At 40.1% G+C, this 15,899-nt stretch overlaps 1 protein-coding gene across 2 annotated transcripts in view; it reads left to right on the plus strand.

Annotated features, from left to right (window-relative positions):
• Positions 1 to 15,899, plus strand: part of ARFGEF1 (ADP ribosylation factor guanine nucleotide exchange factor 1) — a 184,009-nt gene that overhangs the window by 117,181 nt on the left and 50,929 nt on the right. For both annotated transcript variants that reach the window (XM_037892470.2, XM_043539525.1), the window contains exons 17-20: positions 320 to 404; positions 3,704 to 3,875; positions 5,833 to 5,984; positions 12,986 to 13,114. In XM_037892470.2, coding sequence (XP_037748398.1) covers positions 320 to 404; positions 3,704 to 3,875; positions 5,833 to 5,984; positions 12,986 to 13,114 — 538 coding nt within the window. The remainder of the gene's footprint in view (positions 1 to 319; positions 405 to 3,703; positions 3,876 to 5,832; positions 5,985 to 12,985; positions 13,115 to 15,899) is intronic.

Raw genomic sequence — 15,899 nt, forward strand, 5'->3', positions numbered from 1 at the left:
CAAGTTGCAGTGGGGGAGATTTAGGTTGGATATTAGGAAAAACTTTCACTAGGAGGGTGGTGAAACAGTGGAATGCGTTACCTAGGGAGGTGGTGGAATCTCCTTCCTTAGAAATTTTTAAGGTCAGGCTTGACAAAGCTCTGGCTGGGATGATTTAATTGGGGATCGGTCCTGCTTTGAGCAGGGGGTTGGACTAGATGACCGCCTGAGGTCCCTTCCAACCCTGATATTCTATGATTCTATGATTCTTATTTTAATGCTTTTGTGAAACTGAGTAATGAGTAAGAATTAGTAATATGTGGCTTCATTGTTTTTTCAGGCAAACCCTTTTTGCTAGTGCAGACACTGCATATGTCTTAGCTTACTCAATTATCATGTTAACGACAGATCTTCATAGCCCACAGGTATGTTGCTATAAAGAACTTTCTCATATGTCAGGTTTCTTGTAAACAACATTTCTTGTACTTTAAATGACTAGGTGCATGTCACAGAATTTCTAACATGAGAATATTCAACTTTTATGGCAATGTATTTGTAATATTTTTGTGCTCTACTCTATACTAATGTACTACCTGAAGTCTAACATTAATAAGTCTGCTCCTTCTAAATAACACACAGTCTTTGTTTCTTTTTCTTCTGAAGTTTTCAGTTCAAGTCAGTTAGGCTATTCTTGCAGTGAGATGTCACTTTCTTAACTTTAATTGAATTGAGTTATATCCACTGTTTTTTTTATTATTATACTACTGTCCTTAGTGACTGGTTTTACAATCAAAGGCAGAATTTTTGCAGATACTAACTACTCTTTTATCATAAATCTGCCCTGGTTCCATCCAGTTTGAAAACTGAAAGATTCGTGTAGCTTCACCATTTGGAAAAATTATGCTTAAAGACCCCAGTCAGTGCAGCTCCTTTATAAATGCAGTACTCACCACATTTGAAATTATTAGAGTATTTGGTACCATCTCTGATATAACCTTGAACAAATAATAAACTCATAGATTAGATAGTTTAGCCTGTGTGCCAAGATAGTTGTGTTTTCATGCTTATTGACTAATTTGGATCTTGGCTTAATCCTTAGCGTATGTTCATCAGTATCATGTAATGCCCACATAATGTCACCATTTCATGTAACTGAGAGGAGAGTCTTGTCTATGCTGGGGAAATGTTTAAAAAAAAAAAAAGTCTTTTGGTTCAGCTGAAATAATGTTTAACCCCTGTTGGAGTCGTAGTGTAGACTCCTGCTGCAGGACCCATTTGACCATGGTTTCAGTTATGCTTGCTTTAAGCATGCTTGCTAAATTGGTGGTAAAACAGGTCCAGCTGTGGGAGTCTTATCTGCTGTAGGGCTCCTACTGGTGGTAACACTGGTTCATCTGAACTGGTGGGATTCTTCTGTAAATTTTCTCTAGTTTCAACACATGCTGTATATCTAAGAAATGACTAAGAATAGAATGGTTACCACCGGGATGTTTCAGAATAAAACAGGATTATGGTACATTAACAGAGCATGAATAGGGAATAGTCTGCACTTGCCTGTGTATCAGTTTCGAGAATTGCTTTTTTGAGAGGACAAACTTTTTTTCAATTCACCAACAAATGGGAAAAGTTATCAGTTTGTTGGAAAAATGGATAGATTTCATTAGAGTTCATGAATCCTAGCATGATTTGTATGAACTTTAGGCCAGATTCTGACTTTGCTGAGCTGAGCGAAGCAATGGCTAGCCCGAGGGCAACCCACTATGTGATGGAATTTTCAGCTTTGAGTTAGGTGACTCCACGTTGAATAGGTTCCCTATAAAGTGCCTGGGGATAGTTAAGTGCTTAAGAAAGGGATTTTCATAAGCCAGCCAGCTGTGTGGGGAGCTGCCTAAGCTATCCAGAAATGAAATGCAGGGAAAGGGGTGGGGAAAAGAAAGGGTCGTAAGGTGCCTAAAGCAGTGGTTTTCAGCCTGTGGCTCGCAGACTCTTGGGATCTGCAGACTGTCTAAAATTTCCAAAGGGGTCCGCACCTCCATTTGTAATTTTTTAGGAGTCTGACAATGAAAAAAGGTTTAAAACCACTGGCCTAAAGGATATATCTATCTATACTGCAGTTAGACCCCTGCAGCTGACCCAGGCCAGCTGACTTGGGCTGTGGGACTGTTTAACTGCAGTGTACACATTTGGGCTAAGGCTGGAGCCTGGGCTCTAAGACCCTGCAAGGTGGGAGGTCCCAGAGCCCGAGCTCCACCTTGAGTCCAGCATCTACACTTCAGTTAAACAGCCCCTAAGCCTGAGACCTGCGAGTCAGAGTCAGCTGGCACAGGTCAGCTGTGTGTTTTTAATTGCAGTGTAGACATACCCTCATTGGCTAACCTGCTGTACCTGCCTGATGGCCCAGAGATAAGCACCTCCCTCTGCTTGGCATCCACCAGTGGTGAACCCTCTTCTGGAATTAGGCACTGTGACAAAGTTCCTCCTCTTCTACCTTGGTGGGTCCTGTGCTTTTTGGCATATTTGCTCACTTCAGAGGTTCACGGCAGCCCTCAGTTTGGCCGCTTCTGCTAGAGGCTCAAACCTGCCATACACTCAGCTAATTTCATCACTGGCCAGCCTGCAGGAAATGGAGAACAATCTCCACAGTCTCTGTTGTCCCACGTAGTGGGTTGGGGACAGGCCAGATCTCTTTCCAAATTAGACCTTCCCTTCTGGTGTTGGTCACAGGCCAGGTCAACTCCTTCTGTGCCCAATCAGGAGTTGTGGGGGATGCAGGGAACCCGGGCCCACCCTCTACACCGGGTTCCAGCCCAGGGCCCTACGGATAGCAGCTGTCTACGTCTCCTGCAACAGCTGCATGACAGCTACAACTCCCTGGGCTACTTCCCCATGGCCTCCTCCCAACACCTTCTTTATCCTCACCGCAGGATCTTCCTCCTGAAGCCTGATCACGCTTGTACTCCTCAGTCCTCCAGCAGCATGCCTTCTCACTCCCTGCTCCTTGCATGCCCCCCACTAACTGCTGGGAGGTCCTTTTTAAACCAGGTGTCCTGATCAGTCTGCCAGCCATAATTGGCTCCAGGTGTCTTAATTAGCTTGCCTGTCTTAATTGGTTCTAGCAGGTTCCTGATTGCTCTAGGGCAGCCCCTGCTCTGGTCACTCAGGGAACAGAAAACTAGTCATCCAGTGGCCAGTCTATTTGCCTTCTACCAGACTCCTGTACCCTACTGGTCTGGGTCTGTCACAGCACCTATTGCAAGTCAGCTGCTTAGGTAGTCCACCAGCAGCTGAAAGTCTCTCTCTCTCTCTCTCTCTCTCTCTCTGTCCTGCTTATGCTCATCCTATGTTTTCCTGTCTTTTGTGCATGTGCTGTGTATCCTCTGCCTGCCGGTAGCCTGCATCTGGCTCTCTTGCTGTGGGGTCTGACAGGTATCAGGTCTTAGAAATGCTCAATATACACCTACAGGATCAGGCCTAGAGTGACCATAGTTCCCTATTCTGAATATGGGACACCTGGTAAAATTACTCGTATTCAAGCGAGTTCAATGGCAGGAAACTTAGCCATTTTGGGGGATTAGGTAACACCTGAGATGTGGCTTTGAAAATGTCAATGGTGATTATCTGGTGGGCTTAGGCACCTATCTGCCTGTTTAGGTGCCTAAATCCATTTAAAAATCTTCCCCTTTGCCTCTGTCATTCATACTATTTGCTTCTTTTTGATTTCCAGGTAAAGAACAAAATGACCAAGGAGCAGTATATTAAGATGAACAGAGGTATCAATGACAGTAAGGATCTTCCTGAGGAGTATCTGTCAGCTATCTATAATGAAATAGCAGGGAAGAAGATATCTATGAAGGAAACAAAAGAACTAGTAATACCCACAAAATCCAGCAAACAAAGTAAGTACCAGCAGTGTGTCAGTCGTCACAGAATAAATGTTGGCTCTTTTATTTCATAATGTGGTCTCCTGGTGTTAGGAATGTGGTGTACTAAACTAACAACCTCTTGTTTGTTGTTGCTATGAATAGTTGTTATTTGTTTAGCACCAGTAGTAATCTCAGTGCCATGCAATACACAAGTACCTACCCTGAAGAACATACATATTAAGAGAAACATGCAGGAAAGGATGCACTACGAAATCTGAAATGGGGTTAAATTTGCTTTCGCTTTCTCTCTCTCTCTCTCTCTCTCTTTTTTTTCTTTCCTATCTTATAAAAAGTGGACCTATGATAATTAATTTTACAGGTTCTTACATATAGTACTAAATCATTCTTTCTGTGAACTTAGTATTTAAGAACTCTGGGCCCCAAAATTCCTGCCCTCTTTAAATTTAATCTTATTCTCACTTTCTTACTCTCTGCCCAAACCCATCAATTCCTTTCTTGTTGTCGAGACAACGTGTGTGAGGTAATATCTTTTATTGGACCAATTTCTGTTGGTGAGAGAGACAAGCTTTAGAGCTACACAGAGCTCTTCTTCAGGTCATCTTCTTTTTGGCTTCAGTTATGTCATCTTCTGCAGTAATTGAGTGACTATATTTATTACCTTCTGTCAGTCCCTTTAATTTTGAAAGTCTGTTGTGCTCCCTTGAAGTCTTATCTGTTAAATTAAACTGGGTTTATTCTGACTTTATCTTGCCTCAGAATTGATATTGTTTAGTCCAGGTGTCATCTTTGTTGCTCTACACAGCACTTTCTTGGCAGCATAGTTTTTGCTGTTGTACAGTGATGAATACTGTATACAGTATTCCACATGAGACCTTTATAATAAAGTAACAGTATCACTTTTTTGTATCGTGTCCATCACCTATAGCAATATCTTGTTTTAATGCAGTAATGGGGTTTTCCCCACAATAATGCCTCAAAATCTTGTTTTCATTATGGTTTATGATTGCTCGTTTAGCACACGTTCCCTAGATTGATTCCTTCCTTAAATAATGTTAAAAAGCATTTAACTGTTGTTTGTCTTCTGGACCGTCATTTTAATGATCCAAATGTTCTTAAATCTGATGGTTCCTCATTGTGTGTGCATTCAGTTTTCATATTTTCTGCAAATGTGAAGCTCCTGTTTTTATAAAGTTATCCAATTTTTTTCTGTATATGGTTTAATGAATGGTTCCAAAACTAGCCCCCCAGAACACTCTTCTCATAACTCCTTTCCAACGTCACAAGTCTCCATCTGTAGCTACCTCTTTTTTTCCCTGCTCTTCAGCTTGTTTCTGTCCAGCAGCTTATTTTACCTTTTTATAAAGCCATTAAACTCTGATGAATTAAATATTCCCTGAAAATGTAAGTGTTTATTTCTTTTTATTGTACTCTTTCTGGGTTGTCCCTCACTTTGAGATAGAGGCTTCAATACCAACATGAAAAGGTGTTAAGGCACTTCGCCACATACGTTTGAGAAAGGGAAAACAATTTATTTTTCCACACTTAACCCTTCCTCATTGTGGCGGTAGTTTCATATAAAATCTCTGTCCACTTTTGAAATTAATCCAACCCATGTATCTTGCTTGGTATTTCTTCTTAAAATAGATTGCTTCAGTTCAGTCACAATCTTTCTTTGATTAATGATATAGATTATTTCCATATAGACTAAAATTAAGGTAAACTATCATTTAAAAAACAAACATTTCACTACTCACATACTTTTGTTATTAGTGTATTGATGTAATTTGACTTTATACTACAATGTAAACAAACAAGATAAATTCGCATCAACTTTTAGATTTCATTCGTTTCTAAATGTATCAGAATACAGCATTTAAATGATTAATGTAACAAAATTACTATTTTACTTACTTTCTGTGAGAGAGCCTTGACTGAAACACAAATGTAAAAGGAAAAAATGTGTTCATAGATGTTGCTAGTGAAAAGCAGAGAAGACTTCTATATAACTTGGAAATGGAACAGATGGCTAAAACAGCAAAAGCCCTCATGGAAGCAGTGAGCCATGTTCAGGCACCTTTTACTAGTGCAACCCATTTGGAGCATGTGAGACCAATGTTCAAGGTGAGATTCTCATGTTCTGTATTGAAATTCTAGATGGGTATATAATGTTAACTTGAAACACTGTGATTGCAAGGCATTGTTAGAAATACTGTGGGATTCCATATTATTTCAGTGGTAATGTTTTGAAAGACCGAACTTCCAGAAGAGTAATCTAAAGCTTATTGGACATTGTTTCACCTTGTAAAAGAATTAATCAGAATTGTTTAAAAAAAAATTCACATTACTTAATCTATCCTGTAAGTGTAGAAGTGTTTAAATAACTTGAGGGGGTGCTACCTGCTTGAGTTTATAACCTTATCTTGGGCTAAACACCACAGTTTTAGAAATAGAGCCCAGATTGATATTACCAAACCAATAAGAAGCACCATTTAGTTATTTTACTGAAAGATTGTGCCTGTCAACCTCATGCTGCTTAGGAATGATTAGTCTTCATTTGCATAAGTAACTTCTTAATATCTATTTTAAAAGCTTCCTACCTGTCCTCTTCCTTTCTCCTCCTTTCTCTCTGCTCCCCCTCCTTTTCCATTCTTGTGTGTTCTGTTATATTAATTTTGATGGAATAAATGGGCCCTGAGAATCAAAGATATTAACATGGCTCTGTTACTGTACAACAATAATTTTAAACAAGGTTCAGGGTTCTGAATACAGAGCCTTCGGTCTGCTTAGTACCATGGCGCGCGCCATTAAAAATCCTTTCAACCTTTTCGTAAAGATACAAAAACTAAAGGAAAGGCAGTTAAAGGATTAGAAATGTAAAGTATTAAATAAGACTTTTTTGTTTTAACAGCGTCCCTTGTCTCTTTTACCTTTAGCTGGATAAAGGCTTTAGGAGGGGGAAAAAACACAACCCCTGTTTGACAGTCTCTTAGATGGTTTTAAATATGGTAATAATTGTCCTTTCTGGGAAAAAGAGAAGCTAGTTGAGATGGACCAGAACACTTGTTGCTGCTCTTAAAATTTGATTCCGTTTCCTAGAAGACAAATCAAGACACAGACCCAACTAGGGAGAGAAAAGAACAGCAAAGATAGAAAATGCAGCTTCTGTCTTTGATGCTAATTTTTTTTTTCAGCCTTGCTGCTAGAAAAACACAGGCATGGCACACAGGAGCCACTCTGAGAGCTGGCAAACTTATACTAGCATTGCGCTGTGTAGGGCATTGTTTTTAGCTGCCTTTTTGGTCTTACTGGAGTATTGCAAAATATACAGTCATGGCTGGCTAAGTTAGACACAGAAGGCAAAAGGAGAGGTGTAGGAAAGAGAAGGAAAAGGGTACATGGGTGGAGAGGGGTGACAGCAGAAACCAAAATCTCACATCCCAGGTGGTGGTTGGGATTTAGCCAAAGCCAGTGGAGGTGGTAGTGTCAACTGGTCTTTGGTCTGGTTTAGTCAGAACATCTTTCAAGATCAGGAGAACAAAGGCCCAGTGGTCTTACGTTGAATCCTGTGGTCCCAGGAGACTCTGGGGGTGGCAGCCATGACAATGAAGCGTACTTTTTCCAGTCCACCTGTTTCCCGGCCATCAAATGTCAGACAGCCTCTGCAGACAGTATCCCCCTTAATGTTTCTTTTCTTTTAAGGACCCCCAAAAGGGAGTGATGGGTAAAATAATTCATCCTCTCATTATTTTGCCCACCAGTAAGGCCTATATTCAAAGGAGGAATTGAAGCCCTTTACCTACTCCAGCTAAAGCTGAAGAAAAGGGGTGTATTTTTAAAGTAAGTGTTTTTTTAATTTAAAAAGGAATTGCTCAAAAAGGCGGCAGGGGGGACATCCTCAAACAAGGAACAAAAAAGGTAGAAGAGGAATTGAGGAGAGTGTGCAGGGTAAAGGATAAAGAATGGATGAGAAACTGTAAATATTTGTTGAGAGAATATGGAAGGCAATAGAGTGCAGGGATTTGCATAGGAGGGAAATGACAATGCAATAGTCAGTCAGTAGCTGTTACACAACCCAGCTCTCTGGTTAAGAATTCCTCTTCATTCTGAGGGAGATTTAATCTGTTGTATGTAGTGTGTTGGCCAAAGGAAGTTCATTCTGACAAAACAGTCTGTTGCTTTTAGTGGAATTATGAATTTGTGGGCTCTTGGGTATAGTGAAGAGGTGTTCCATAACTTAAAATATTTCCTTGCTTTTTAGTGTTTGCAATGGGGGGAGTAGGTTAGTGTTTAAGATACATCTTTGCTAATGTGTGGTTCTGAATTGCTTGTCCTTACCTGGGTGTAGATCTAAGTAATCTTCTCTTTGCCCCACTTAAAAACTGGTTTTCAGATTAACAGCTCCCAGATTAAGAATATATATTCAAATGTGTCTCTGTCTATCATGATAACACTGTCAAATGCAGAGCAGACCACCAGATGTATTTGGTAACTGAGAAGAGTGCTCCCTGAGAAGGTGATTTACTCCTGAACCAACCTGGAGTGGGATTATCAGTTCAAACTCCTGCTGAAGTAGGAAGTACTTAAAGTTAATACTATAGGTTTCATTACACCTGGAATAAATGCTAATTATTCAACCACTTCCACGCTATTAGTAATAAAGCCCTTGCCCTTGATGTAACACTATATACCTCTATGATCTTTGCTTCTGCCTGCACTTCAACAAACAGTGTCGGAACAAGGAGAAAGGAAGAAAGAGTATGTGAAGTTACTCAGAGCAGGGAGGGGTTGTTTTCCTCATCCCCAAGCACTGGAGCAGCATTCAGAACAAGCTGTGTTGTCAGGGCTGCACTGTAGAATAGAAAGAGGAGAGAGCTGAGGCTCTTCATAGGGCTGTGAGAGCAGGAAAAGCCCCAGCCCAAAGAGGAGAGAGACAAAAAGACAGGACAGAAAAATATGAACTCAGTGAAGAGGAGACTCTGCAGAGGAACTGCACTGCAGGCCACAAGAGAGCTAGAGCAAAAAGGCCCAGCTCCCATTGGAAGATGAAGGAAGCCACAGGAACGGAGGGAGAAAAATAAGGTAGCTTAAGGGCACAGAAGCAGCAGAAAAACAGGATTAAAACAAGGAGTTTGCAAAGAAAAGTTCATTTTTGAGGTAAATGGAGTCAGTATTTCCACTAACCCTTCTAGAAAGTCTTAATTTTGCTGAGAAGACATGGCTAAAATGAACAGGTCATTTTGAGCAGTTTCATGTTGCATCAGGGTTGTCAGTAACAGTGATGAGTACCAAGTAAATGTCCTCATATGCCATGGAAGATGAGGCAGACAACATACTGATTAGAAGACTGTGTGTAAAAACACTGATAAAACAGAGGATGCTTCACTGGGAAGGCTGAGCATCTCCCACAGAATATAAATGGCGTCAGAGGGATGCTTGCGATGATGCAAAAATGTCAACCTAAAAAGCTCAAGAAGAAACACAAATTGAAAACCTGAGGAAACTCTGAGAGAAGACAGACAGGAAAAAGAGAACGGAAACATATGGAAGATGTGGTAGAACATCACAACATTCGTGCAAAGTGTGTCCAGCCTGAGAAGCAAAATACCATAAATGTCAGCAAAAGGGAAACTGTGAAGCATTAAGCAGGTCTTAAAAGCAGATGCTTAGTAGACAATGCAAAAGAACCAGCGTAAGAGGTCCACAACAGAAATTGTTACGGAGCTGCCATTGTCGGATTGTATGAATGCACAGAACGGTGAAGGAGCTTGGTATTTTGGTGAAAATGAAGACTTAACACATTCTGCTAGCACAAATTCATATTTAAAACCGTACACGGTAGCTGGCACAATGGATTAGTGTGTTTGGCTTTTCACATCTGGAGACATGGTTCAAATGTCACTCTTGGTCACACCAACAAAAGAAACATTGGTGGTTTCATTCCAGCCCTCAGTAAGCAGTTATCCACATCACTTCACCACCACACATAATCTGATGCTTTGATAGGGTGTGAAAATTATTATTGGTTTAGCTCAAAGAGTTGAATTATTAAATTAAAACCTGAAACATCTGGGAACTGGCTACCTTTCTGTCAATTTCGTGTTGCTATTGGGTGGTGTATTGAAGAGGTTTCTAGCCACTAAAGACAGGGCAGGGTGAGATATTTGTGAGGAGAAAGTCCCTCTTCACTGCAATTCAACCTGAATGCCTCATACGTCCCAGCTCCCCCACTGTCAGTGATCCCTCCACTGGGCCAGGTAACATCAGGAAGTCAAACCTGGGAAAGGAGGAAAAGATATGGAGCCAGCAGTCATGTGCAGGCTCAGCAGTGCTGTGACATGAGTCAGGACAGAGACTGTAAGACTTCAGAATGAGTAGGGAGTTGCACACTCTGGCTTCGTCTACAGTACACCCCACTGGTGGCAGTGTGTAATGTACATTTAGCTATGTGCTGCAGTGGAAAGCTCACTACGTCCACATTGTGGTGTGTAGCTACAAGTGTCAGTGAAAGGCTCCGGAAGCAGGGAGGCTGTGGGGAAAGGGTTCAGCATCTCCTCACTGCCAGGACCTTTTGTTGTGGTGAGGAAGGGCTCCAGGAGTGGGGAGCTTAACAAGTAAAGGTGCTTTCACAGGTCTCCAGGAACAAAGGACATTTACTGTGAATAAGCAAATTCACTCAGATTTTAACACATCCAGAGTGGTACCATCATCTGGACAGGCTTGCATAAATTGGTTCAAATTGGATTCTTCAAAGGTAACAGACAAAGAAAGCTTTTTGATAAATACCTTGAATGAGGGCCTTTTTTTTTTTGTGATTGCACAAATGGGCTGAATCTTCTGTCCAGGTTGTGGGGAGCAATCCTTAAGGAAGGGTTGGAACAAACCTGTCCTCAAAATAGACAGACAGACACCTGGAAGACCTTAGAGTTGAGGTGACCTCTGATAAGCTTTTCATGATGCATATAGGTTCCTTTGTTGTTTTTAATAGGTTGTCTCTGTAATGCTTTCATCTTGTGTATAAATAGGCTTGCTTAGAAAGATCTGTGTGGCAACTCATAACTGATGGCAATTATACTATTTATATCGTCTGAGGCAAAAGCGAAGCACAGACGCTGGTTTGTCTAGGGAGTCTGGCTTACTGGGAATAACACAGTGTAGGCAGGGAACAGTGCAGCCTGGATAAATGCCTGGCTGGAGGGAGATGTGGGTCTCCACCCAAGAGTGGTGATGGCTGAGGAGCCAGGAGCCTTGAGTTGGTGCCCTTGCTGGACCACAGAGTAGGAATACAGGTGCAGTTGCCTTGAACTGTGACAGACATTATTTATGGCTATGTGAATTTTGTAAGGATTTTTAAAAAACTTAAATTGATCCATCTAAGTTAAGGAATGTGAAGTCAGTCACATAGCATATGTAAAATAACAAACTTCCCATTTTTATCTATTCAGTTTTTTCAATTAAGATATCAACCCATTTTAATATAAAATTTCCTTTCTTTACTTTGCAGAGAAGAATATCTGCAAAACCCATCTCTTTTTTTTAAGGGAGAAAAACCCAAAGCTTTAATGTGAGCTTCCAGTGGATATATCTCTTCCTCTTTGAGTTTCTAATTACTAGACTCAGTTCCAAGACATTCATCCTTTTATCATTCCCAGTCATTAACTAATCGTAAGAACCAATAATACAGCCTAATGTTTAGAGCCAGCGATCGGAATCATAATTATTCTCTCAAAGTAGTGATTACAAAATAGTAAAGAATAAATATTTGCTTACTCCATCCTGGCTTTCCTCATATCTAGGCTCTGTAAACATTCTCAAATCTTTATGCATATCTTTTCCTGTTAATGAAGTAGTGAAACTTATAACCTAGTGATGATATATATCATGGTAAAGATAAGTACAGATGAAATTCACCTTGTGTGCCAGCACTTAAATCCTCAAAATAGGACTTATGCTTCATAAGGGATGATTTTCATCCTAAATGAGCAAATGGTACATTTTAAAGAAATTATAGAAATTTACCATAATGTGGATCCAACTGTACGTGTAACACACCAAACAGCAAAATTGTAGTATGCAAACAGTGTCCCATTAAAAACACTCTTAACGACTTATAGTACTGCTGTCCACATAAACATTATGGAAAATCCCCGTGTGAAAAGAAAAGGAAAAAGATGTGTGCTAAAGTAATAGAAATCTAATCTTCCCTTCTATCTGTTCAAAATTCAAACTGAAGTACTGAAAGTTATGTCACTGAAGGAATGTCGGGATAACCCTTCTCTGGAGAGGGGAAAAACTGTCTTTCCTTCTATCTCCACCACTTGCACCTTGGTAGGGATGATTGTTGTATAGTTCCGTTTTTTTCATCATATGAAAAACGCCAAATAGTAGTTAGCCATGCTGTTTAACTAATATAAAATCATTAATTTTATAATAATATGCTATAGATAGCTGGGTGGAGCAGCCTATCTTACTTCCCCTAACAAGTAAGGCACGCACTAGGATAAATATTTTCATGAGTAGCTTTTCAAGAACTCTACAGTTACCTTTTTTCAATCTGACTCTGAGCAATTCTCTGAAATTGTGTGTGTAAGGATGGCACTTTTCAGCAAATTTGAATTGCTCCTTCCACTGTGCAATTAAGTTTTGGGGCTGTTGTCAGAACTTATATACAAATATATATATTTGTTTCTGATTATGCAAAGAATTATGTATGCATACGGAGAACTGTTATATAGATAATATAAAAACAATATCCACTATATATAACTGACACACAGCTTCTCTCTTTTAGAACCCATGGCACATTTACAATAAAAAAAAAAATGCTCTGGACAAGACTGCATTGTCACTAGAAAGTGTGTGTCTGTATTACACTGCAGTTGGTCCAAAATAATCTTCTCCTTACCTTATAACTGTACTATTACTCCTTTTCCCTATTTCCACTTCCCATTTCTTTTTAGTAGAAAGTCCACTCCGAAGTTGTTGTTGATTAAGCATTTTGGTTTTTAATTTTTCAGCGAGATACAGTGATGTTTGTACCTCTTTTTCTGTTGGAATAAAGTTTTCTCTTATTGAGATCGAATATTAAAAATTAATGTAATGTGTGTGGTTTTATTGTGTTCCAGTTGGCATGGACACCATTCCTAGCTGCATTCAGTGTGGGTCTACAAGACTGTGATGATACAGAAGTTGCTTCTCTTTGCTTGGAAGGCATACGATGTGCAATCAGGATTGCATGCATTTTCAGCATTCAGGTAGTGTTAAATGTTAAGATTATACGAGAATATTTTGGTTTAGGTGCTATTAATGGAATCGTAGTACATTCACTAAATTCTTTACATCATTACCTGAAGATGTAAGTACTGCAATACCCAGTGACTTCCTTGTTCCGAAGTTATTACTGTACCTGGTTTTAATTGAGTGCATTGAGTTTATTTTAAATTCTAAATTGCTTCATCTGTTGTTTGTGAAACTTTACATGTTTCCATATATATAGGACTACAAAGAAGAGTTTTCAGATGAACAAACTTTTTGAATTTTCATCTTAAGCCTTGCCACAAGAGGTTCTGTTTCTTAACATGAATCTTTTTCAAATATATTGTGTAGTTGAAAAGTAGTAGTTCACTGAACCTTGGTGGAAAAATTGTGCTCAACTTTAGAGAGAGACCATAGCTATACTGAGACTTGTGCAATTGGATATCATTTTAACTCTATGGCACTGGGATTGTCTTTCCAAATATAATGCACTAATGCATCTTGCATTAAATGGGATGTCAAGAATTCCAGACTCACTGGCTCTAGTGGATAATACTGATTAAACTTGGGAATAAGTTTCTTTTCTTTAAACTCACAGATGTTGAACATAATATTCTGCCAGTATAGGGAAATGGCCAATAAATGTACTACTGATCTGCCATAATCTGTGAGTATATGTTGGTGGTTGGGATGAAGGCTGAATTCTTTTATGTTTGACACCACAATTTTAAATGAGTCCACTGAAAATAGAAAATAAACTTTTAATTATTAAAAATGTGATCCCTAAGCTAAACACAATTACTCTATCGTGCTGAAAATCGTAATCTCTCCCTTATAACTTTTTTGCCACTCAGTAATTGCCTTCTCAAACTAGTAGTAGGTGTGTAGGAGTCTCTTAGCAGAAACCAAAGTCTTCCACTTTCGAAAGTATTATGGGCAGCAGTGAACTATCTTGCCATCAGAGAATAACACAGTGCAGCTGCAGTATGGTGTGATATATTTTCTTTTGAGCAAGTGTATTGGCAACATGGAAGGCAACCTGGTCAGCATAAATGTCCTTAAATTGTGAAAAGCAACTAATAGCCCATGAATAATTTACTGAAAGCAGCATCTCAGAATTTTCAGTATAGACTGAGGAACAGCTCCTTGGAATCGGCCACTGTCAAAAGTTAGGGATTTGTCTTATTCACTTTGTAGGTTGCTCCTTGTCATTCAGGGCTTTCTGCTTATTTTTCTGGATGATTGATCCTTAATCTCAAAGGAAAATTTATTGCTTTTTGCTGCTTTTCCCTCTTAAGTGAGGACCATGATATTACCTTCAGGTTCTGGAGAGTTCTGTATCTTGGTTGCCATTAAAATAATTATGGTCTCTAAGCCCTGATCTACACTGGGCGGGGGGGATCGATCTAAGTTATGCAACTTCAGCTACATGAATAACGTAGCTGAAGTCAACGTACTTAGATCAATTTATCGTGGTGTCTTCACCACGGTGAGTTGACTGCTGCTGCTCTCCCGCCAATTCCACCTGCACCTCTCGCGGTGCTGGAGTATAGGAGTCAACGGGAGAGCACTCGGGGGTTGATTTATCGCGTCTAGATTAGACGCGATAAATCGATCCCCGCTGGATCAATCGCTGCATGCCGATCCGACGGGTAGTGAAGACATACCCTAAGATACTGTGGTTTAGACTAGAAAGTTCCTATTGTGCAAGATTCTGATTAGATCAAGTATTGTCCATTTTGGACACAAGACTATTTGGGGATGTAGGAATGGTTGGTAAATTTCCCTTATAAGAATTTTTGAGAACAAATATGTTGTCTGTCCCATGCTAAATTTTTCTCCCACCTTCCTGCTGGTGCTCTCATGTTATGTGTCAGTCTTGTTGAAGAAATATAGATGAGTTATTACCCAAGATCACTTTCTAAGAATAGTCAGTATTTTATGCATCATGATAAAATCATAACATTGATAGCTGAAAGGGTCGCTCAGATTTTATGGATTTTTCCTGAACAGCACAGTACAGTTTTGTGAGCCATGCATCCTCATCTCTGAGCATAATAAAATCTCATTTTTAAAATCTTGTTTTCATTATTATGGTTTTAAAGTGAATCTGATGCTGTAACACAGGTCTGTCTTGGGGCTTTCACTCCATATCTTGTACCAGATCATAGAATCATAGAAGATCAGGGTTGGAAGAGACCTCAGGAGGCCATCTAGTCCAAGCCCCTGCTCAAAGCAGGACCAACCCCAAGTAAATCATCCCAGCCAAAGCTTTGTCAAGCCAGGCCTTAAAACCTGTGAGGATGGAGATTCTATCACCTCCCTTGGTAACCCATTCCAGTGCTTCATCACCCTCCTAGTGAAATAGTGTTTCCTAATATCCAACCTAGACCTCCCTACTGCAACTTGAGACCATTGCTCCTTGTTCTGTCATCTGCCACTACTGAGACCAGCCTAGCTCCCTCCTCTTTGGAACCCCCTTCAGGTAGTTGAAGGCTGCTATCAAATCCCTTCTCACTCTTCTTTTCTGCAGACTAAAAAGCCCAGTTCCCTCAGCCTCTCCTCATGAGTAATGTGCCCCAGCCCCCTAATAATTTTCGTTGCCCTCCGCTGGACTCTCTCCAATTTGTCCACATCCTTTCTGTAGTGGGGGATACAGTATTCAAGATGTGGCCTCACCAGTGCCGAATAGAGGGGAATAAGCACTTTCCTCGATCTGCTGGCAGTGCTCCTACTAATGCAGCCCAATATATCGTTAGCCTTCTTAGCAAGCCTTCTCGCCTT

This window comes from Chelonia mydas, chromosome 2, assembly GCF_015237465.2.
Source record: "Chelonia mydas isolate rCheMyd1 chromosome 2, rCheMyd1.pri.v2, whole genome shotgun sequence".
NCBI lineage: Eukaryota > Metazoa > Chordata > Testudines > Cheloniidae > Chelonia > Chelonia mydas.